Below are 23160 nucleotides of genomic sequence, written 5' to 3'. Positions count from 1 at the left end.
CAGTGTTCGCCAAGAGTCAACTTGACATCAGCGCTCGCGAATTCAAAGTGGGATCGGTCAGCACACCACGTGTCCCCGGTACGTTACCGTCGACCACACAGGAGCAGACATAATGCATTTAAACCAGAGTTGGGGTCCTGGCAAAGGAGGGACACATAGAAGAGGGAGCAACAGAGGTGGGGGTCCCCATGAGGGGGCTAGGACTGACCACGGGGCAAGGCGACAGGCTTGTTGGTAACGATGGGACTGAAGGCATACTGGAGGCACCAAAGGGGGTTCACCAGACCGGCGTGAACAGGAGATCATGCAGGGTCTGCTTGAAATGGAGATTAATAAAGATTTTAACTGCCAGAGTCTCAAGACTGGAGTGGATGAGATCGGGCGGAGGACAAGATCATTGGACATGAACAATCAAGAGACCAAGAAGTCGGAATATTAAAGAGGTCTGCCGACATGCATTTTAAGGTCACCAAGTATTTGGGGCACCTGGGTGGCTCAGTCGGTTACGCATCTGACTCCTGGTGTTGGCTCAGGTCATGATCTCACAGTTCGTGAGTTTGAACCCTGCATGGGCTTCTACGTGGGATTCTCTCTCTCCTTCTCTCTCCGTCCCTCCCCTGCTCACGTTCTCTCTTTCTCAAAATAAATAAACTTAAAATAGATAGATAGATAGATAGACAGATAGAAAGAAAGAAAGAAAGAAAGAAAGAAAGAAAGAAAGAAAGAAAGAAAGAAAGAAAGAGAAAGAGAACAAAATCACCAAGTATGAGGACAGGAGCGATGTCACAGAGAAAGTGTGCTAGGAAGCGGAACTTTTTAGGATAAGGAAATATGGTAGGCACACCGAGCGGTACGCTAGGATGCGAAGGGCTCCTTGTCCCCAGACGTGTCTATGTGCACACATACGCACCCGCGGGGGAACAAGGGCTGTTTTGCAGTTTACTGTTAATGTCATGAGTTTATGTAAATGGTATCATACTGTATTCTGTGTGACTTTCTTCCACTGGATTTTTTCCACCTCATAAAATAAATTTCTTTTCAAGATAAAACAATGCTTACAATACCCAGTTCCTAAAACTGTGAGTCCAATTCAAAAAAGGGAAAAAATACCATCTTTAAAACATATTTACCTTGAAGCTTTCTGCTAAGTTCAAGTTTTTCCTGCTCAAGGCGCTTAATTCTTCTCTCGTAAGCTTCCGTGGCCAAGTTGTTGTCCAGAGTCCTCTGAACGTTGACATCCAGGTCGAGGGAAGCGGGCCCGGCTGTCACTCGTAAACAGCTCCGATCAGAAAGAACACTGCGGAGACAAAACAAGGTGAGTTCACACAGAAACAGAAAGTCTGAAGGAAAAAAGAGCCTTTTGAAACTGTCCATGTAAAACATGGATTTAAATAGCTAATTACAGTTGGCCATCTCTGCAGTGACTGTAAAACACATTTTTTGCACAACTCAACACAAATGACTTTTTAGAAGAATTTTTAAGTGAAAAATCGTCCCACTTATTTTGAATTTTAATAACCACAAATCGTAAAATGAAGTTTGCTGAAAACAAGGTGACCACCCAAGTGAAATCATAGTCCAATGCGCACATCATGTCCTCGCTATCAAAATTTGGATGCAAAAGTGAATGCTTTCTTTAATTCAATACTTAGCCAAAAATATGTAAAGTGCTGGACATTCAACAGCGAGCAAAAGAGACACTTGCCCATGAAGAGCTTGGCTTCCAGGGACAGAAACAAACCAGATAAATGAGTAAAATCTTCAGGGCATTAGAGCTGACTGCTAAGAGACAAAGCAAGGAAGGGGTGTGTTGGGGGGGGGTTGTCGAGTATTAATGGGGAGGAAATAAAAATCTAGACAAAGTGGCCAGGCAGCTATCACTCAGAAAGGAACTCGAAAGAAAGTCCAGAGCGAGGAAGGGGACCAGCCAAGGGAGCCACAGGGGAAACAGCATTCCAGGCAGATGGAACAGAAGTGCAAAAGCTCTGAGGCGAGAGCGTGTCTGGCACATTCACAGGCCGGAAAGGAGATGTGTGTGGCTGGAGTCGAGTAAGGAAGGTCGAGAGTAGGGGGAGACAGAAAGATAAAGGAAGCCAGTGGTGCAGGGCCTTGTGAGAAGTTTGGTTTGGATTAAGATACAAAGGCACTGGGCTTGGGAGGGCAGTGGGCGCTGGTCCTGAACGGAGGGGCGACACGCTGTGACTTCTGGCAGGACCAGACGCGTTCAGAGAAATCCAAGAGACAACGTTAGAAACACGTGAAGCGGGTGGTTGAGAGATTCTAAGTAGGAGAGAGTGGAGAGGTCTCTGCCGGGGACACACCAGCAAACTTCTGGCAGTGTGCCAGAGCGTAAGCGGAAAAGGTCCCAAGACTAAGCGCTGGGGCACAGGGCCAGAGACAGAGGAGTGGCCAGAGAGGTGAGAGGCGGCCAGGCAAGCGCCCCGGAAACCCCCCCAGTTCATCCACACAGACGAGAGCCCGGGGCCAGAGGGAGGCAGGTGGTCCACGTGTGAAGGAGCGTGTGGAAACCACCCGCCGCAACCTCTCCGTGAAAGAGGAGGCGAGACTGCGAGGTGAGAGCACGGCGACAGAGGTTTCAGAGGAAAGTACAAAGCACGAAACAGTTAGCCGGGGGAGCGGAAGAATGGGCACGGAGGGTAACACGGCGCACTTTCCAGGCAGCAAGAGGGGCGCGGGAGGTTGGTAACCATGAACTTAAGGAAGGACCAGCAAGAGCGGTCAGGTGTTTTTCTCTGGACCCTGAGCGGCACAGGTGCGGGCAGAAACGGGGACTGTAAGGATGATGTCACCTTAGCGAAACCATGTGACAGAGCAAGAGGCGGCCGAGGAGTCACGGGGCACACGAGCGATTACAATCGCACTCAGCCTAAGCCGGGTAGGGAGGAACGGGCAGCGGGCAGCGGGCAGCGGAGTGGTGGCCCGTGAGAAGACGGCCAAGGTGACGGGGCCTGCCTGGCACACGGGGTGTATTTGCTCAAGAGCAAGGGACTCTTCCAGTTGGTGCCCCGTGGCTAAGAGTAAGATTCTGAGCTCCACTGTCCTTCTTTCTCCTCCAAAATCACTTAAAGTCCTCGTGTGTTTAACTTCTTCCAGCAGTAGCTTCATCCTGTATTGAAATTTTTTGGTTTTTTTCAAGGCTTTCTTGTACAGATTTTAAAACCTCAGTTCATTTTAATGGGCTTTAAGCTGTCCAAAGTATGTTAACTTTTCAAACTTACCAGCTACTAGTGTATGTGAAACCAACAAACGGCAGGTGGTGGCCAGAAAAGGCGGTATGTGTGGGGGGGGGCATCGTTTCCTAAGGGACGAGAAAACATCTGGTAAGAAATAAGCGACTGTGACCTGCAGGCCGATCCACATATTAGACGTCAAGCGGAAATACGGGCCCGTCGGACTTAGAAACCCCGATCTGGTCTGGTGCAGATGCGTAGTGACGTACGATAACATTCTAATAAAAACGAAAATCGAGACTGAAAGGCTGACGCCGAGGGTCCAGTCATCAATCACGTATTCATACCTGCCGATCCGCCTCATCGCCAAGAATCACTTGTGACTCGAAATCGATACTCACAGTCCTTCTGCACTCGCTCAGGGACATATGCAGAGAAACGAACAAACAAAACCGAGCCGCCCGGGGCCTACGTTGGCAGCTGCGACTGGACAGGGAGGCGTTCTGCCTTCCTGGGTCAGCTGAGATACTACCAACCCGTGCTCTTTCCGGGGCCTACGTGTGCCATGTCTTTCACGGTTTCCTGCCCTGCAGGCACAGGGCCCAAGAGCCACCCGGCCCTCCTAAGCAAGGCGGCTGTGGTGTGCCCTACGAAGAAGTCCGTGCGTGAGACAAGCTCTGTTCGGGCGCGAGTTACATGGCCGCTGGCTGTGAATTCGAACTTCATCAATCAACAGTATACATGAAATAAAGTGACTTTAAATAGAAACATACATAAAACAAGGTTATGTATTGACTGGCTGATCAAAAGACCAGAGGCTCACAAGAACCTAACCGTGAGTTTCCCCTAGGAGTTTCCCCGGTTCACTAACACAGGGGACACAGAAACCTAGTTGAACATGTGACTACCATGATCAGAATCGACTGTACCACGTATCGAATTTGGAAGGACTCAAATTTCTGTTAATGGTAAATACAACTCCTATAATAAGAAAGAAACTGATGAGGAAAGCCCAGAGAGGGAAGCATAAGAAGTTCTTAACTGCCTTGCATATGCTACTTACTGAACAGTGAAAAGTGACATAAAATTAATATAAAAATTCTTAGTGTAGAATTAAAACCATAAGAAATAAAACAGTGGAATAAAAAATAAAGTTCAAATTAAGAAGACAGGGCCCCCGGGTGGCTCAGTCAGTTAAGTGGCCGACTCTTGATTTCAGCTGGGGTCATGATCTCACGGTTCTGTGAGTTCGAGCTCCACATCTGGGCTCCACACTGATGATGTGGAGCCTGCTTGGGATTCTCTCTCCCTCTCTCTCTCTCTCTCTCTCTCTCTCTCACCCTCTCTCTGCCCCTCCCCCACTTGTGTTCTCTCTCCCTCTCCCTCTCTCTCAAAATAAACTTAAAAAAAAAAAAAAGACTAACCAGACAAAAACCATAAAATCGTGCATTCTTCTTGTCCTAAATTGCACCTATGTAACCTAAAGGTTTGGAGAAGGGGTTGAGGACCTAACAGGCCCGTAAGCCCCAGGTGGCTGAAGGCCTGGCTACCCTGTCGGTCTGCCACCACCCCAGGTAAGGCCGGGACCTCAGGACAGGCAGGCCGTAGATTTCCACCCCCTTCTTTCCCCACAACTTTGCTATCTCTCAAGGCACCACCACCGGGCATGGGCAGCTCTTCCAATGGCATCAGCAGAAGCAGCTTCCTGCCAACGTTCGAAGGCCCCAACCAAGCTGATGGAAGGCTGTGGGGGCGCTTGTTAACCAAAGCTCAGGTTCTTATGAATAAATTCTTCTCAATTTATTTACCCCGGGTGATTTGTCAAGCCCCGAAATGGTCCAGTACCATGGTGCTCTTGAAGGAGAGACTGGCCAACCTCCTCACTCTGCCATCACGAGTCCACTTTTCTAAGCAGCTAATTTCTCCTCTTCCTCGGAAACCTAAGGCATCACTGACCTAATGAGTAAATCGTGAAGCTGAATTCTGCTCCTTGTCATGAATAAACATGTTCACCTCAGTGGACTCTCTTAATCACTTCACGTCTGGGAGAATAAATACTAGAAGCCATGATAACGGTCTGACTGGTAATTGATGAGGAGGCCCATGAAACTGCTTTATAACCATGTTAAAAAGAAAGAGACAGAACCCCTTCACAGAGTCATACTTACAGAGTTCTTTAAACAATCATCATCCACATCAAAATTGGATGTATCTGTGGGGCTACTAACTTCTGGAATATAAGGTGCTTCACAGTTTCGAATATTATCCCAATCGATTCCATTGAAAAAGGGGTGTTTCTTAAAGTCTTCTATGCCGTTCTGACCCAGTCGGTGTTCTCTGCTGCAAATGAGCCTTCGAATAAGATCCTTAGCATTTTCAGACACGTCGGTCACTTGAGCTGGAAACTGAAACCTCTCCTGAAAAACAGACACAAAGTATAAACCAGTGTTTAACTCCCTAAGTAGGCTGATGAACGTTCATTCGTTCTTCAAGATGCGCTTTCTCTTAAAAATGTCTAGTAAGTGTTCGCTGCTACCAAGTACTCATACTACAGGAGATCCAGGGACGGGTGAGAACAGAGAATTTTCCTAAAGGAACTTTTCATTTAAGTGTGACTCAGTCATGCACACACTGCAGGAAGAAGAAAAAATCAAATGCCAACGTACCTCACTCTGCTGTCGGAATGAAGAGAACTTACTAAAAGCAGAGTCTGACTCAACCTTTCAGGAGAGCGTATGTGACGGGTAACGTTCGGGTAAGTCGCGAACGAAGGGCTGAGTAACGGTAACAGATATTTGGAAAGAACGGAACGTGTACTTGACACCACGACGTGCTCTACGCACCCACCTGGTGAGTCCTCGCGGCGGGGGTCGAAGGCAGGCACCTCTCTTATCCCCACCGCACAGAGGAGGAAACAAAGGCCCAGGGAGTTCAAGCAACTCGCTCCCAGTCACACGACGGGCTTGGGTGGAGCGGCCCAACTCCGGAAGCCAGCTCTGGCCCGCCATGTCACAGACAACGGTTTCTCTCCGAAACGCTCGACGCACTAATTACAACTGCGTAGCCCTTCCCTGTCTTTCCACTCTTCCTAACTACTTTAGCAGGTTACCTTCACAGCCAGGTACCAGAGCGCCAACTCTACAGGAAGCGTCGACTCTCTGGAAAAGCGCCAACTACACAGCAGAGTCAACTAATCGTAACTGTTTCACCAGATCAACTAAGAAGAACAGATCGTCACTCCTTTTATGGGATATTCCTATTCCAGATTTTTGTAACTGCTCACGCTCTGCTGAAACCAATCAACCAGAAACAACTTCTTCTTCTTATAATTTATTTCTATTTCACTTGGTACTAAATGGGCTAATAAGGTGCTATTCATTTGTCCCTGTGGTGAATCTGGATTGTTTCCACTGCTTTGATCATAAACAAGACTGGAAGAAGCATTCCTGTACATACATCTTGGTTGAACTGAATGTTTCCTTTAGGGCAGAGTCCTAAAACTCAAGTTGCTCAATCCAAAGTTCTATCATTTTTTAAAAAATTTTAAGTTATTCATTTATGGTGAGAGAGCGAGCGAGCAGGGGAGGGGCAGAGAGACAGGGAGAGAGAGAATCCCAAGAAGCTCTGCACCGTCAGCGCACAGCCCGATGTGGGGCTTGAACTCACGAACTATGAGATCGTGACCTGAGCCGAAACCAAGAGTCGGACACTTAACCGACTGAGCCACCCAGGCCCCCCCAAAGTTCAACCGTTTTTAAGGCTCTAGATGCGTACTTATAAACTTGTTGACAGAAAGGGTACATCAATTTATATTCCTATCAACAACATCTAACAACGTTCATCTCGTTGAGTTATTTACAGTACAGAGTATAATTTTTCATCTTTGCCAGGTGAGAAAACAAATAGCTCATTTTTATTTTGATTTGCATTTTGTGTTATTACTGCCAAGGATGAGAATTTTTTAAATGCATTCTAGTTATTAATGTACTTATAGTATTAAGGATAAAAATTATCTGTTTACGATCTTTGTTATTCTACTGATGAAACCATTTAATTTCCTATTTAAAAAAAAATTTTTTTTTTTAATATTTTATTCTTGAGACAGAGACAGAGCAGGAACGGGAGGGGCAGAGAGAGAGGGAGACACAGAATCTGAAACAGGCTCCAGGCTCTGAGCTGTCAGCATAGAGCCTGATGCAGGGCTCGAACCCACAAACTGTGAGATCGTGACCTGAGCCGAAGTCGGACACTGAACCGACTGAGCCACCCAGGCACCCCTTAATTTCCTATTTATTAGAATTTCTAATAAAATACAGGCAAAGGGAGAGCTAATAATCTTACGTCTAATTTATGGATTTTGATTATTCATGTTTAGTCATGTTCCCTATTAGCACAGAAATTCAACTGTTCACTGTTCTTAGAAAATATTTTCTTTTTAAATATCACATTACTTTAAATTTATTACATGTATTATTTACCACATTCAGTTGTTGAGAAAAGTGAAATATACTAACTTTGTGATTCATAATTTTTCCATATGTCTCCACCAGAGATTCTGCATAAAATGGTGTTTCTCCATAAAGCATTTCGTACATACAGACGCCCAAAGACCACCAGTCACACTCAGGTCCATATCTGCCTTTCCCGTCTTCCATGGCTTGAAGGATTTCAGGAGAGATATAATCTGGAGTTCCAACAGCCACTGAAGACTGGACCTGAAGAAGTTCACACACTGTTAGTAATCTACTACATTAGAAATAAATAATTGCTAAATTTTTTTTTTAACGTTTATTCATTTTTGAGAGAGAGACAGAGCATGAGCAGGGGAGGGCCAGAGAGAGAGGGAGACACAGAATCCGAAGCAGGCTCCAGGCTCTGAGCTGTCAGCACAGAGCCTGACACGGGGCTTGAACTCACGAACTGTGAGATCATGACCCGAGCTGAAGTCGGACGTTTCAACGACTGAGCCATTCAGGCGCCCCAATAAATAATAATTTTTAACTACAAATATTTAGATTTACTTAAATACACAACAGACATTATTTCAAAACAACTACAACTTTTTCATTACCTGAATTTTGTCTCCTTGTACACAGAACTAAATTTTATATAATCTCCACACTGGCAGTCCTCTGATTTCATAACACTATAGAATATTTATTACTGATGTTGCTTCATTGACTAAACTCAGGGTTGCCATATGATTTGGACACACAACCATTAAAAACAAATACTCAGTACAGAACATTCATTACTGATATTATCTGACTACCATGTACATATAAAAAAAAAAAAATCAACCTGGGCAAATCCTACAATTCATTAAAAAAAATTTTGTTAATGTTTATTTATTTTTGAGAGAGAGAGCATGAACAGGGGAGGAGCAGAGAGTTAGGGAGACACAGAATCTGAGCAGGCTCCAGGCTCCGAGCTGTCAGCACAGAGCCTGACACGGGGCACGAACCCCCAAGCCGCGAGATCATGACTTGAGCCAAAGTCGGACCCTCCACCGCCTGAGCCACCCAGGCCCCCCTACAATTCACTGAAAGGAAGAAAAATAACTCCCCCCAAAAAGGCCAGTATTTATGAGCAGTCCAGAAATTATTTCAAAATATCCTTTTCTTTTTAAACGTCTCAACTGAAACCTAAGGAAATAAATATTGACAACGTACTGCAAACTACTTATTAATTTAAAAAAGTTACAAAGGGAGAAAAACATACTCTTCAAAAAATTAAGTCCCAAAAAAGAATAGCTGAGCATATAATTATGGTAAGTTAGATGTAAATGAGAAAATAATTGCTAAAAATGATTTGGGGAACACATCTTATAAGGTACTCTAAAGTATAAGAAAATTAATTCTTTGTATGTTTTAAAGGAGCATATCACATTCAGGTCTTTTATCCATTTTGAGTTTATTTTTGTGAATGGTATAAGAAAGTGGTCTAGTTCCATCCTTCTGCATGTTGCTGTCCAGTTCTCCCAGCACCATTTGTTAAAGAGACTGTCTTTTTTCCATTGGATATTCTTTCCTGCTTTGTCAAAGATTAGTTGGCCATACTTTTGTGGGTGTAATTCTGGGGTTTCTGTTCTATTCTACTGGTCTATGTGTCTGTTTTTGTGCCAATACCATACTGTCTTGATGATTACAGCTTTGTAGTAGAGGCTAAAGTCTGGGATTGTGATGCCTCCCACTTTGGTTTTCATCTTCAATATTACTTTGGCTATTCGGGGTCTTTTGTGGTTCCATACAAATTTTAGGATTGCTTGTTCTCATCAAAACCCTAGAGGAGAAAGCAGGAAAAGACCTCTCTGACCTCAGCTGCAGTAATCTCTTACTTGACACATCCCCAAAGGCAAGGGAATTAAAAGCAAAAATGAACTATTGGGACCTCATAAAGATAAAAAGCTTCTGCATTGCAAAGGAAACAATCAACAAAACTAAAAGGCAACCAACAGAATGGGGAAAGAGATCTGCAAATGACATATTGGACAAAGGGCTAGTATCCAAAATCTATAAAGAGCTCAGCAAACTCCACACCTGAAAAACAAATAATCCAGTGAAGAAATGGGCAGAAGACATGAATAGACACTTCTCTAAAGAAGATATCCAGATGGCCAACAGGCACATGAAAAGATGCTCAACGCCGCTCCTCATCAGGGAAACACAAATCAAAACCACACTCAGATACCACCTCACGCCAGTCAGAGTGGCTAAAATGAACAAATTAGGAGACTATAGATGCTGGCGAGGATGTGGAGAAACGGGAACCCTCTTGCACTGTTGGTGGGAATGCAAACTGGTGCAGCCACTCCGGAAAAGTGTGGAGGTTCCTCAAAAAATTAAAACTAGATCTACCCTATGACCCAGCAATAGCACTGCTAGGAATTTACCCAAGGGATACAGGAGTGCTGATGCATAGGCACACATGTACCCCAATGTTTACAGCAGCACTTTCAACAATAGCCAAATTATGGAAAGAGCCTAAATGTCCATCAACTGATGAATGGATACAGAAGTTGTGGTTTATATACACAATGGAATACTACGTAGCAATGAGAAAGAATGAAATATGGCCTTTTGTAGCAACGTGGATGGAACTGGAGAGTGTTATGCTAAGTGAAATAAGTCAGACAGAGAAAGACAGATACCATATGTTTTCACTCTTATGTGGATCCTGAGAAACTTAACAGAAGACCATGGCGGGGGGGGGGAAGGAAAAAAAAAAAGAGGTTAGAGAGGGAGGGAACCAATCCAAAAGAGACTCTTAAAAACTGAGAACAAACTGAGGGTTGATGGGGGGTGGGAGGGAGGGGAGGGTGGGTGATGGGTATTGAGGAGGGCACCTTTTGGGATGAGCACTGGGTGTTGCATGGAAACCAATTTCACAATAAATTTCATATATTGAAATAAATAAATAAATAAATAAATAAATAAACTGAGAACAAGCTGAGGGTTGATGGAGGGTGGGAGGGAGGGGAAAGTGGGTGATGGGCATTGAGGAGGGCACCTGTTGGGATGAGCACTGGGTGTTGTATGGAAACCAATTTGACAATAAATTTCATATTTAAAAAAATAAATAAAGGAGCATATAAAAAAATGAACATTCTCAGGGTAGAATAATGGCTAATATTCTGGATTTTCTCGAAAAAAAATATCATTCTTGGTTAATCATTAGAATAGACTTCATATTTGGCAATCCTAGATTAAGTAACTTGAAAACTCTTCCACTGCAAACTCTTAAAAATGCTACATAAAATACAAAACAACCATCTTTATAAACATATAAATGAGCTCTTAAAAAAAAAGAAATTCTTAGAGGCCTATAATCAAGTGATGTTTGGGAACCAGAGTGATAATCATTAGAGCAAGGAGTGGGGCTGGCTGGGGAATGTTGGTTTTCATGTTCTAGGTCCTCGGGTTTTAACATATACAGGAGGACAAGAGGACCCTCAGCCTATATGATGTTTGAAGCAAGAGGCAGCCCCATATAATAATCCTCACGCTAAAGCGGATCTTGTATATAAATAAGTAAATACAATACTATGGATACTAAAAAGCACATAACTATATAATCATGGTCCACAGAAATGTTCTAACTGAAATTGGAAAGTATTTAGAACTGAAAAAGAGTCAGATGCTGTATTATATATCAAACGGACAAAGGAAAAGAAAAGCACAAATAAACAACATTAGGGTGGAAAAAAACAAAAAAAACCTACACATGTAACAGATTTTAAAGCTAAGAAGAGTGCAATCTGAATGTTATACCAACAAAATAGAAAACTCAGAGAAAACAGACAATTTTCATAGGAAAAAAAATAATAACTTACCAAAACTGACTCAGGAAAAAATAGAAACCCAAAGAGACCTATAACCATTAAAAAGTTTGAATCAATAGTATAAAATCTACTTGGAAAACAAACAAAAAAAAAAAAAAAAAAAGGAAGAAGAAGAAGAAGGGGAAGAAAACAAAACCTCACTAAGGCAAAGGTGATTTAAAAGTGAGTTCTACCATTCTACAAATTACATAACCCCTGTGTTAGAGGGTTATGCTCTAAAGCCAAAATGGGTAAGGGGAGAGGACAGGACTACTCCCCTGTCCATTTTATAAGGCTAAAATACACAACCACAGAAACCAGACAAGAATGATTTGAGAAAGAAAATCACACCACAACCTCAGATATGATCAATCTCAAGTATGAATCTCAGGTAACAATCCAGTATAAAATATTAGCAGAGTCAACCTAGCAATTTGTTCAAAAATATCAATACGCCTTCATCATAAAGTTATGTTTAGCCAGAGAATGGATGACTCAACATTAGACAATCTATGTCATTCATCAGATTAACAGATTAAAGGGAAAACATCCTAATATCATCATCTCGATGGATGCAGAAAAATCATTTAATTACGACAATAACAACGATAACATATTCTTAGTAATAAGAAACAGACATTTCCTTAATCTTATAAAGAATATACACCAAAAGTTTACAGCAAACATCATGCTAAATTTGACCCTATAGGAGAAACACTGTTAATGTCAAGAAGAAGGCATAGAAGCTCCCAATATTCCTAGCTATGTAATACTACACTGAAGATCACTGCATAAGGGTAAAAAATAGCATATGTAAGAAATGGAGAAGACAAAACCCGAAGCTGATTATTACTTGTGGATCATATGACTGTCTATATAGAAAATCTAGAAAAATCTACAAATTATTTTGAATAAGAAATTTAGCTTGCTAGCTTCAAGATAAGTATACAAAAATCAACTTGGTCCTCAACAAAAGTAACAAGCTATTAAACTGGAAACTTTTTAAAGTTATCATTTATAATGCTCCACGCCCCCAAAAATCCACAGTATGCCTAGGAACAAGCTTAACAAATTAAGGTCATGGATTTACGGTGAACATAATGATAAAACTTCAAAAACAGACATAAAAGAGAACCTAAACCAATGGGGAGAGACACCATATTTATGGAAGGCAAGATTCCATGTTATGGACATAAATTTCCCCAAAATCAACCTCTATATTCAATGCAGGTCTACAAGCTTGTTTGTGAAGGGGTATTTGTATGTGTGTACACGTATGTATATAAACCAAGAATGTAATCCCAACGATCATACGGAAAAACAAATGGCCAAGGACAGCCAAGACAATTTGAGAAGAAAAGGAATTACAGCAGGACATCTCTCCCAAAAACTGACTTCTTGTAAAGATATGTAGTGATTAAGGTGGCAGAGTTTTAACTTGCAGGTGAGAGCCAAAAAGCAAGGCGACACTTGACTTGGAAAGTCATAAAATTTGGGAAAGGTTAAAATTGAGGCAGCTGCCCAGGTGATAAATAAATCCTATCCAAAGTCATATAATCATAACATTTCAGAACCCTGGGACAAACAAATTTTCCACAAGCTTCCAGATAAGGTGGGGGGTGGGGAGGGTTACAATAGAAGAATTGAGAACTAGAATGTCGCCAGATGTCTCCACAGTAAGTTAGAAGACAAGGCAACGCCTGCTAGATATAATTTCAAATCTATAATACTATGCCCAAATAAATTATCAATCAAGTATGGGGGTAGAAGTGACACCATTTTTAAGATGTGCAAGATGATAAAATATTTACTTTCCCAGGAACCCTTCTCAGGCAGCTACCACCAGGGGGAAAGAAAGCCAGACACGGGACCCAGGAGACAGAGGAGGCACCACTACAGAGCCGTGCAGTTAATCCCATGATGAGGGGTGGGACAGTAGTGGCATGACTGTGCTACGACAGGCCAACAGAACAGTCCAGATTAGAAAGGGGGGTGGCAAGGCTCTAGGGTAGCCATCTCCAAAAGATAAAAGGGAACCGCTAAGTGACTTAATGTGTCTGAGAGAGAGAGAGGAATTACAGGGTGGAGAGTTTGGGGATAACCTGGCAAGGATTACACAGAAAACCAGGCAAAGTGGTCACTTACTCCAAGGACAACAAAAGGCTGTTCAAGAAAATAATTATAATTAAAATAAACCACATGGCAGCACTATGAACAATATTTTGTATAAAATCATAACTGAATAGGATTTGAGGAAAGACTGTGATACTTACACTAGGAAGACAGACAGAAAGTGTATGGGTTGGATGAGACGGTAGGAAATTTTCCACGGTAGGAAATTAACAGGTAAAATCTAAAACTAAATAATCAAAAGATAGTAGCAAAATATGGTAACCAGAAATACGTAAGTAAAAGAAACGACAGAAGAAAAGCCAGAAGTCTGTAAGTGTCTTCCTCTAGCAAAAGAGATCCAGACTAGAAAGAACAGGACACAGGAATGCAGTTTTTACGATAACCCTTCTTGAAATACATATAGATCGCTTCGAGGAAAAAGAAATTAAATGGAAAGAAAACTAGTACAAAGGCTTACTCATTATAATTTTTAAAATTTTTTAAATGTTTATTTATTTTTGAGAGAGGGAGGGAGGGAGGGGCAGAATCCGAAGCAGGCTCTAGGCTGTCAGCGCAGAGCCTGATGCGGGGCTTGAACTCACCAACCGTGAGATCATGACCCGAGTCAAAGTCCTAGCCCCTCATTATAATTTTTTAAATGGAAGATAAACCTGCTGTTATGTCCAGGAAATTTATTTTGAGGTCATCAATAAAGAATGAATGATTGGGAAGACGCACCACGATTTCAGGAATAAACTTGATCGGGGGTGACTCCTGCGGACAGAAACGGTACGCACTGCATTCTGGGATGCACAGGGATCTGGAAGGCTGCGAATCAGAGTCCCAGCTGTGAGTCTAAGGGGCGGCTAACATGCGGAAGTGGGGAAACGCTAGCTCTTCCCAGGGAATTCTTCTTCCGTGTGACTCTCTCCTCTCTAGAATTCCGATCCACAGCTTCCTGATGCCACAGCCTCCTGACTTTGATCTGCGGTTTCTCAACTCAGCAAGACCACCCTGCGATTTCTCCCTTCTCGTGTCATGCCTGGCACGATCTACTGCCCACTTCCTGTCTCACATACAGCAGGTATTCTCGAGCAGTGTGATTCCACAGACTATTTCACGTGGTTTGTGTTACTTCCACGTATATCATAACCCCATGTGACAGCGTTATTATTTTTGCTTTTAACAGTCATCGGATGCCTTTTATGTACATTCTGAAGAAATATAGTCCTTTGTCTTTATCCTACCTATCTTATTGATCATATCTGATATTCTTTATCCCACCCATCTAAGTATGCAACTGGTATCATTCATCTCCTTTGGATTAAAGGACACTGCTTAGCATCCAGGCCTGCTGGAGATTAATGTCTCACCTTTCATGTAACTGAAAATGTCTTTTATTCACCTTCATTTTTGAAGAATATCTCTGCTTGACATAGAACTCTTGGTTTACACATTTTTTTTCCGTTCATCATTGCAAAGACATCATTTCATTATTTCTGACAAGAGAGCTGTGGCTATTCTTACCATGTTCCCAAAGTACGAACATGTTTTCAATTCTGGCGGCTTTCAATTTTTTCCCTTATGTTTCATTTTCAGGAGCTTAATTGTGTACAAGTGGGGTCCCTTTTATAAACGTGAGATACACTAAGATTCTTAGATTTATGTTTTCATCATATTTGGTAAAAATCACCAATCCTACAAAGTTTTCCTACTCCTGTTTCACTCTCTTCTAGTATTCCAATCCTATGGATCCCTGAGCCTCTATTTATTTTGCTTCAGTCTTTTTCTCTCTATTCTTCAGACTGGATCATCTCTTTTGACCTGTCTTCAAACTCACTGGCACTTTCTTCTCATATCTCTAACCTGAATTAACCTCCTCCTGTGAATTTTTTAAATTTCTATTACTATACTTTTCAAGTTCTAAAAGGTCTATTTGAGGAACACCTGGGTGGCTTAGCTGGGTGACCCGACTTCAGATCGAGTCATGATCTCATGGCTCGTGAATTCGAGCTCCGCGTCAGGCTCCGTGCGGACAGCCCGGAGCCTGGAGCCTGCTTCAGATTCTGTGTCTCCCTCTCTCTCTGCCCCTCCCCTGCTTGCGCTCTGTGCTTCTCAAAAACAAATATTAAATTTTTTTAAAAAAATAAATAAAGGGTCTATTTGATTTCTTTCTCTGATGAGATTTCTTATCTGAACAATCTTTAAGGCTGTATTTTAATTGTTTAGTCACGACCTGAGCCAAAATCAAGAGTCAAACATTCAACCAACTGGGCCACCCAGGTGCCCCTGACTGCTTCTATTTTTTAACTCTGTATCCTAATCCCTATCCTGTCCCGATTTTTGTTTGGTTTGGTGATTTCTGATTGAACGCTGGTCACTGTCAGTAAGCCGTTGGAGCACAGAGCACGGATCCTGTTATCTTTCTCTGAAGATATTAATTCTTGTAGAAGAAGATAAAAAATACTTCCTGATCTCCTTGAACAAGGGTTAGCTTACAATTACACCCTTGGAGGGCAGATTTACAGAAGTCTGAGATTCATCAACTCGGGGCTTGAACGCACGACCCTGAGATCAACACCTGAGCTGAGATCAAGAGTTGGAGGCTTTAACTGACTAAACCCCCTGGGCGCCTCTGTACCAGTTTCCTTAACCAACCATCAGAAGGATATCTGGTTTTCCAATTTGGGGCTATTACAAATAAAGCTTCTGTAACCATTCATAAATGTACAGTTTTTGTGGGAATGCAAATTTTTATTTTTCTGGAATAAACAGCAGGTGTGCAATTCCTGGATCACATGGTAATTGCATGCTTATTTTTTTTAAGACACCACTAAGCTTTTTTCTGGCGTCTGTACCGTTTCACATTGCCTCCAGTAATGTGTGAGTGACAGACTTCACATTCTTGTCAGCATTTGGTATTGTCACCAATTTTTCTTTTTTAATGTTTATTTACTTTTGAGAGAGAGACGGAGACAGAGTGCAAGCGGGAGAGGTGCAGAGAGAGAAGGAGACACAGAATCCGAGGCAGGCTCCAGGCTCTGAGCTGTCAGCACAGAGCCTGACGTGGGGCTCGAACTCACAAACGGTGAGATCAGACCTGAGCCGAAGTTTTACGCTTAACTGACTACACCACCCAGGCGCCCCACGTACGTTTTTATAGTTGTTTATAGTGAGAGGACAATTTGGTACCAATCACTCCTTTCATCATGACCAGAGGCAGAAGTCATATAATCTACTTTTTTCAGGATATCTTCTTAGGATAAATTTTCGGAAGTCAAATTACTGATCCAGAATAATAGGACATTTTCATGGCCTTTGCTCTCAAAAACAGTGCCTGCCAATTGAAATTACTTACATTTGGACCTCTGCTATATAGCCAGGGAGTTGAAAAGCAAGCAAAATAAAACAAGACAAAACAGAGAATAAATTGGGGCATATAGACTTCTATGTAAGTGAAAGAAAACAGCTGAAAGATGTAGGCTTAGGACAACTAAACCAAATGGTCATGTAAAACTGAATCCACATAGAGCCTATCCTGATTAAAGCATTCCTTTGTTGAACGTTGTCCCTCAAAACAGAAACTAGACAACTAGGGAAGAAAGATGAAAAAAATAAAGGTGAGGAAGGAGCCACATTTTCTTCTCCATCTTCATTCCCTTCTCTAAAACTGTGAAAATATCTCAAGTGCAATCAACAGTCCCTCTAAAGAAGACACAAAGTTCTCCTGAAAGACGCACTGTATCAATCTTACCATCACTAACATACACAGTGAAAATGGCGAAGGACTTTATAAACAAACCCTATTATGAGTCAGTATGCCTGAACGCTGTTGTGGGAAAAGGTGGCGCGGAGAAAGTCAAAAGGACGGACGGGTGGATGGATAGTTAACTACTATAAAAACGTGGATTCTAAAGCAGATAAAGAGGACAAGTAGCAAGGGGGAGATCTATGGATAAAATGACTTCAGATTTAGCTTTATTTACCGTTCCATCTTCCATCAGCTTCAGACAAGAACCAAAATCTGCTAACCGAATATGTCCATTCATGTCCATCAATATGTTGTCAGGTTTGATGTCCCTGAAAAGATAGATATGGTCAATTTTTAGTCGGGGGGGGGGGGACTGAACCACTTATTTGGTAAGACAAAATTTTATTTGAAAACTTCAACTTCTTTTAAAATCAATACTCTAAGAACACCTATTTGACTAAACTTTATGGGTTCAAATCCTGGCTCCGATTCATATGAAAACTTCCTTGAACACACGCACTTTCAGTGTTCTCCTGGAGATAAAAACTTTTTGGCAGTTTTCATTCAGGTTGAATTAACTATATAATGTGCACAGATTCCAGTATGACCACGTTAGGCCTACTTTCAATACACGGAGAAGACCACAATGTCTTGACACACACAAAACAAACTATCCTTTGGCCGTGAAATTGGAGAGGGAAAAATACACTTCCTCGACCTCATAATAAATAAATTTCTAATTATTTCAGTTCAAAGTAATTCTAAAGACATTGCTTCATAAAGCTGATTTTGAAATTCATCTGACACACCGCTTGGTAGTAATTTACGTGATATGCTTGTAAGGTATCCAAATCTAATTAACAAATCACATCACACCAGTTTTTGTATCTGTTTCTACATTTGAATAAGGAAAAGTGTTGCAAACCTTGGCAAAAATCATACGTAAAACGATTCCTGTAAAGAAGACCCAGCAATGCGTTTTCTAATCACAATCTAAAACTTGTGAAAAATTAAGAGATTAGACCCTCTCAATGTATTCTACCTGGTGAGGAAGAAAAAGAATCTTCTATGAACATCATATATGCAAAAAGAATTCCATTATCATGTGGTTAGGGTCATTTTCTTTCCCATTTCTTTCCTTGACTTATTTATTCTATAACTGGAGGTTTGTACCTCTTAATACCATTTACCTATTTCACCTATCCCCCCCACACACCTCACCTCTGACAACCATCAGTGCGTTCTCTGTATCTAAGAGTCTGTTTTTTTGTTTCTTTCTTTGTTCATTTGTTTTGTTTTTTAGATCTACACAGAAATGAAATTACAGGACGCTTGTCTTTCTCTGATCTCACTTAGCATAATACTCTTCAGGTATATCCATCTTGTCACAAATGGCTAAATCACATTCTGTTTATGGTTAAGTAACGATCCGCTCTATGTATGTACGTCTTCTTCATCCAATCATCTATCAGTGGATACCTGGGCTGCTTCCATATCTTGGCTATTATAAATAATGTTGTAATAAACATAAGGGTGCACGTATCTTTTCAAAGTAGTGTTTCCATTTTCTTTGGCTAAATACCCAGGAATGTTATTACTGGATTATACGGTATCTCTGGTTTTAATTCTTTTAGGAACACCCCCTCCCCAATGTTTTCCACAGTGGCTGCACCAGTTTACAGGCTCACCAGTAGCGCATGAGCATTCCTTTTTCTCTACGCCCTCACCAGCACCTGTTATTTCTTGTCTTTTTGGATTCCAGCCATCCCAACAGGGATACCGTAACATCTTGTTGTGGTTTGGATTTGCATTTCCCTGATGATGAGTGATGTTCGGTACCTCTTCACGTTCAGCATCTCTATATGACTCTCTTGAAAAATGTCCATTTAGTGCTTATGCCCATGTTTTAAGTAGACAGTTTGGTTTTTCGTTATTAAGCTGGAGGCGTATTTTGGAGATTTGCTCTATATTTTGGAGATTTGCTCCTTATTGGACGTATCACTAACAAATATCTTCTCCCATTTAACAGGTTGCCTTTTTGTCTTGTTGATAGTTTCCTTTGCTGTGCAAAAGCTTTTTTTTTTTTTTTTAATGTTTATTTTTGAGAAAGAGAGAGAGAGAGACAGCGTGAGCGGGGAAGGGGCAAAGAGAAAGGGAGACACAGAATCCGAAGCAAGCTCCAGGCTCCGAGCTGTCAGCACAGAGCTCAACACGGAGCTTGAACCCACAAACTGTGAGATCATGACCTGAGCCGAAGTAGGACGCTTAACCGACTGAGCCACCCAGGCACCCCAAAAGCTTTTTATTTTGATGTGGCCCCCATAATTTATTCTTTTGTTTCCCTTTCTTGAGAAGACCTACTTAGAACAAAGCTGGAGGTATCATGATCCTAGATTTCAAGCTATACTACAAAGATATAATAATCAAACGGTATGGTATGGACACAAAAACAGACAGATGTACGGAACAGCATAGGGAGCAAATAAACCCAAGCTTATGTGGTCACTTAATCTACAACAAAGGAGGCAGGAATACACAATGGGGAAAAGACACGCTATACAACCAATGGTGTTGGGAAAACTGGACAGCACCATGCAAAAGAATGAAACAGGACACTTTCTCACACCGTACACAAAAATAAACTCAAAATGGATTAAAGACCTAAATGTGAGACCTGAAATCATAAAACTAGAAGAAAACATAGGCAGCAGTCTCTCTGGCATTGGCCTTAGCAACATTTTTGTAGATCTGTGTCCTCAACTAGGGTCATTTTAACTGGAATGATACCACTCAAGGTTTCTATGCCTCAATTTTCTCATCTACAATCGGGATAGTAGGACTGAAGACATTTCTGTGTGCAATACACCACAATATGGCAAATACTGACACGCAGGCTAAGTCCAGCCCATTGCCTGTTGTTGAAAATAAAGTTTTGTTGTAAATAAAGTCGCTTCCGTTCACTTGTAAGTACTGTCTCTGTTGGCTTTCCCACTATGACAGCAGAAGCAAGTAGCACTGACTACAGTGTGGCTTTCAAAGCCTAAAATATTTCCTGTCTGACCCTTTACAGAAAAAGCTTGGTGACACCTGTTGTGGAGGACAGAGAAAGGATAGATGCACTGAAAAACAACAACAACTTTTATAGGAAATTGGCTTCATTATCCTCAATGTCTGAATTCACCCTGAACTGTCAGAGTGGCATATTAAAAAAATATTCTTCTGTTGCTTGGAAACATCAAAGAACTATACTTTAGTGCTAGAGGACCCTTAGAAATTACCTAAATCATTTTTAGATGACGATAAAAAATGTATTATATTTTTATTTTAAGAGATAGTGGGCACCTGGGTATCTCAGTCAGTTCAGCATCCGACTCTGGATTTCAGCTCAGGTCATGATCTCACAGTCTGTGGGTTCCAGCCCCACATTGGGCTCCGTGCTGGCAATGTGGAGCCTGCTTGGGCTTCCCTCCCTCTCCCTCTCCCCTTCTCTCTCTCTTTCTCTCCCCCCCCCCGCCCCTCCCCAGCTCACACTAAGTAAACAAACTTTAGAAAAATATATATTAAGCTGAGGCACCTGGGTCTCAGATGGTTAAGTGTCCAACTCTTTATTTTCACTCTGGTCATCATCTCATGGTCACTGAGATAAGAGACCAGTGTTAGGCTCCACGCTGAGCATGAAGCCTGCTTTAGATTCTCTCTCTCTCTCTCTCTCTCTCTCTCTCTGCCCCTCTCCCTTGTGCTTTCAAAAAAAAAAAAAAAAGCTGTATAATTACTACACATAACTGTTCCTGGTGTATTTCTCAGATTAACAAAATTTTTTTATGTTTATTTATTTTTGAGATCGAGAGAGTGTGAGCACTGGAGGGGCAGAGACAGAGGGAGACACAGAATCGGAAGCACCAGGCTCAGAGCTGTCAGCACAGAGCCTGATGTGGGGCCCAAACCCATAGGCCGTGAGATCATGACCTGAGCCAAAGGTAGACACTTAACTGACTGAGCCACCCAGGCAGCCCTAGTTCTCAGATTTTATCTATTTATTTTTTTAATATGACAATTTGTATTTCAATATTTTCTGTGATTTCTTTTTTTTTCAATATATGAAATTTATTGTCAAATTGGTTTCCATACAACACCCAGTGCTCATCCCAAAAGGTGCCCTCCTCAATACCCATCACCCACCCTCCCCTCCCTCCCACCCCCCATCAACCCTCAGTTTGTTCTCAGTTTTTAAGAGTCTCTTATGCTTCCTAGTTCTCAGATTTTAAAGACTAAAAGAATTACAGAAAAGGAAAATAGTGAAAGGATTCATAATCATCATTTTTAAAATATTTTTTATGTTTATTTTTATTTATTTATTTAAAAAAAATTTTTTTTTAACATTTTATTTATTTTTGAGACAGGGAGAGACAGAGCATGAATGGGGGAGGGGCAGAGAGAGAGGGAGACACAGAATCTGAAAGAGGCTCCAGGCTCCGAGCTGTCAGCACAGAGCCCGACGTGGGGCTGGAACTCACAGACCGTGAGATCATGACCTGAGCCGAAGTCGGACGCCCAACCGACTGAGCCACCCAGGCGCCCCTATGTTTATTTTTATTTTTGAGAGAGAGAGAGAGACACGGAGCACAAGTGGGGGAGGGGCAGAGAGCGGGAGACACAGAATCCGAAGCAGACTCCAGGCTTCGAGCTGTCAGCACACAGCCCGACACGGGGCTTGAACCCACGAATACAAGATCATGACCTGAGCCAAAGTCGGACGCTCAACCGACTGAGCCACCCGGGCACCGCCATAATCATTAATATTTTAAAGATAGGAAATATTAAAACCTAATTAGACAAATAAATTGTATTTATATTTATAACAAATAATAAACAGTGTAACAGAAAACATTTACCAGGACGGTACTGACTCTCCCTAAGTATCCCATTTCCCTCCCGTATCATCTCCTTCCCCCCACTCCCGAGAGGTTAGCAACCACTACCCTGTTTACTGTATCCACATTTATTTTATGTTATTAGTACACATATATGCGACCATTAAGACTACGTATTTTTCTGAATGTCTTTAAACTTTGTAACTGATACCAAACTGTGTGTAGCCTGTGCAACTTGGTTTTCTTCTAATACTGTTTCTGAAACGTGTTATCCACGTTGATACACATTGTTCCAGTCTGTTAGTTTTAACTGCCATATGGACTACTTTCAAATACCGAACTTCTCAATTCTCCTGATTATAGAATTAGCTTGTTTCCAACTATTTCAGATTGTTGTAGGTTTCTGTTTTGCTAGTTTACAAAATTCTGAAATGAATATTTTCATAAATGTCTCCTGGTGCTTACCTGTGAACACATCTCCAGGCTGTGTAACCAGAAATGGAATTCTAGAATTCTACCGTGTGTGTCTTCAACTTCACAACTGTGATTACTAATAAAGGTTAAGAATCTTTTTCGTCTCACGTTCCTCTTCTGTAAAATGCCAGTTAATAGCCATTTTTTTTTTTTTACACTGTGTGTGTGCGGTTTGCTTTGGGTTTTGGTTAATATTCAGGAATTGTTTACTCAAACTTAGGTTACACGTGTTACAAATCTCTCAGCATGTGGGCGTGTTTTTCCTCATTGTTTATAATATCTAATTTGTAAAAAAAAATTATTTAATGTCAATGTAGTCTTCTAATTTGTAATTTGTGTTTTTGTCTTTTTCACTATTTTCAACTTTTGTGAGATATAATTGACAAATGAAACTGCCATATATTTAAAGTATACAACATGACAATGTGACCTACATATACA

The 23160-nt window shown here is 41.6% G+C and overlaps 1 protein-coding gene across 1 annotated transcript in view; it reads right to left on the bottom strand.

Moving 5' to 3' along the window:
- CDC42BPA (CDC42 binding protein kinase alpha) overlaps positions 1-23160 on the bottom strand; it is a 316152-nt gene that overhangs the window by 150954 nt on the left and 142038 nt on the right. The window contains 5 exon segments of the mRNA XM_053909423.1: positions 1131-1297; positions 3240-3319; positions 5360-5608; positions 7706-7906; positions 17610-17703. Coding sequence (XP_053765398.1) covers positions 1131-1297; positions 3240-3319; positions 5360-5608; positions 7706-7906; positions 17610-17703 — 791 coding nt within the window.

Source organism: Panthera pardus, unplaced genomic scaffold, assembly GCF_024362965.1.
Source record: "Panthera pardus isolate Hobbes unplaced genomic scaffold, ASM2436296v1 HiC_scaffold_21, whole genome shotgun sequence".
Classification (NCBI taxonomy): Eukaryota; Metazoa; Chordata; class Mammalia; order Carnivora; family Felidae; genus Panthera; species Panthera pardus.
This window is presented reverse-complemented; position numbering and strand designations above follow the sequence as displayed.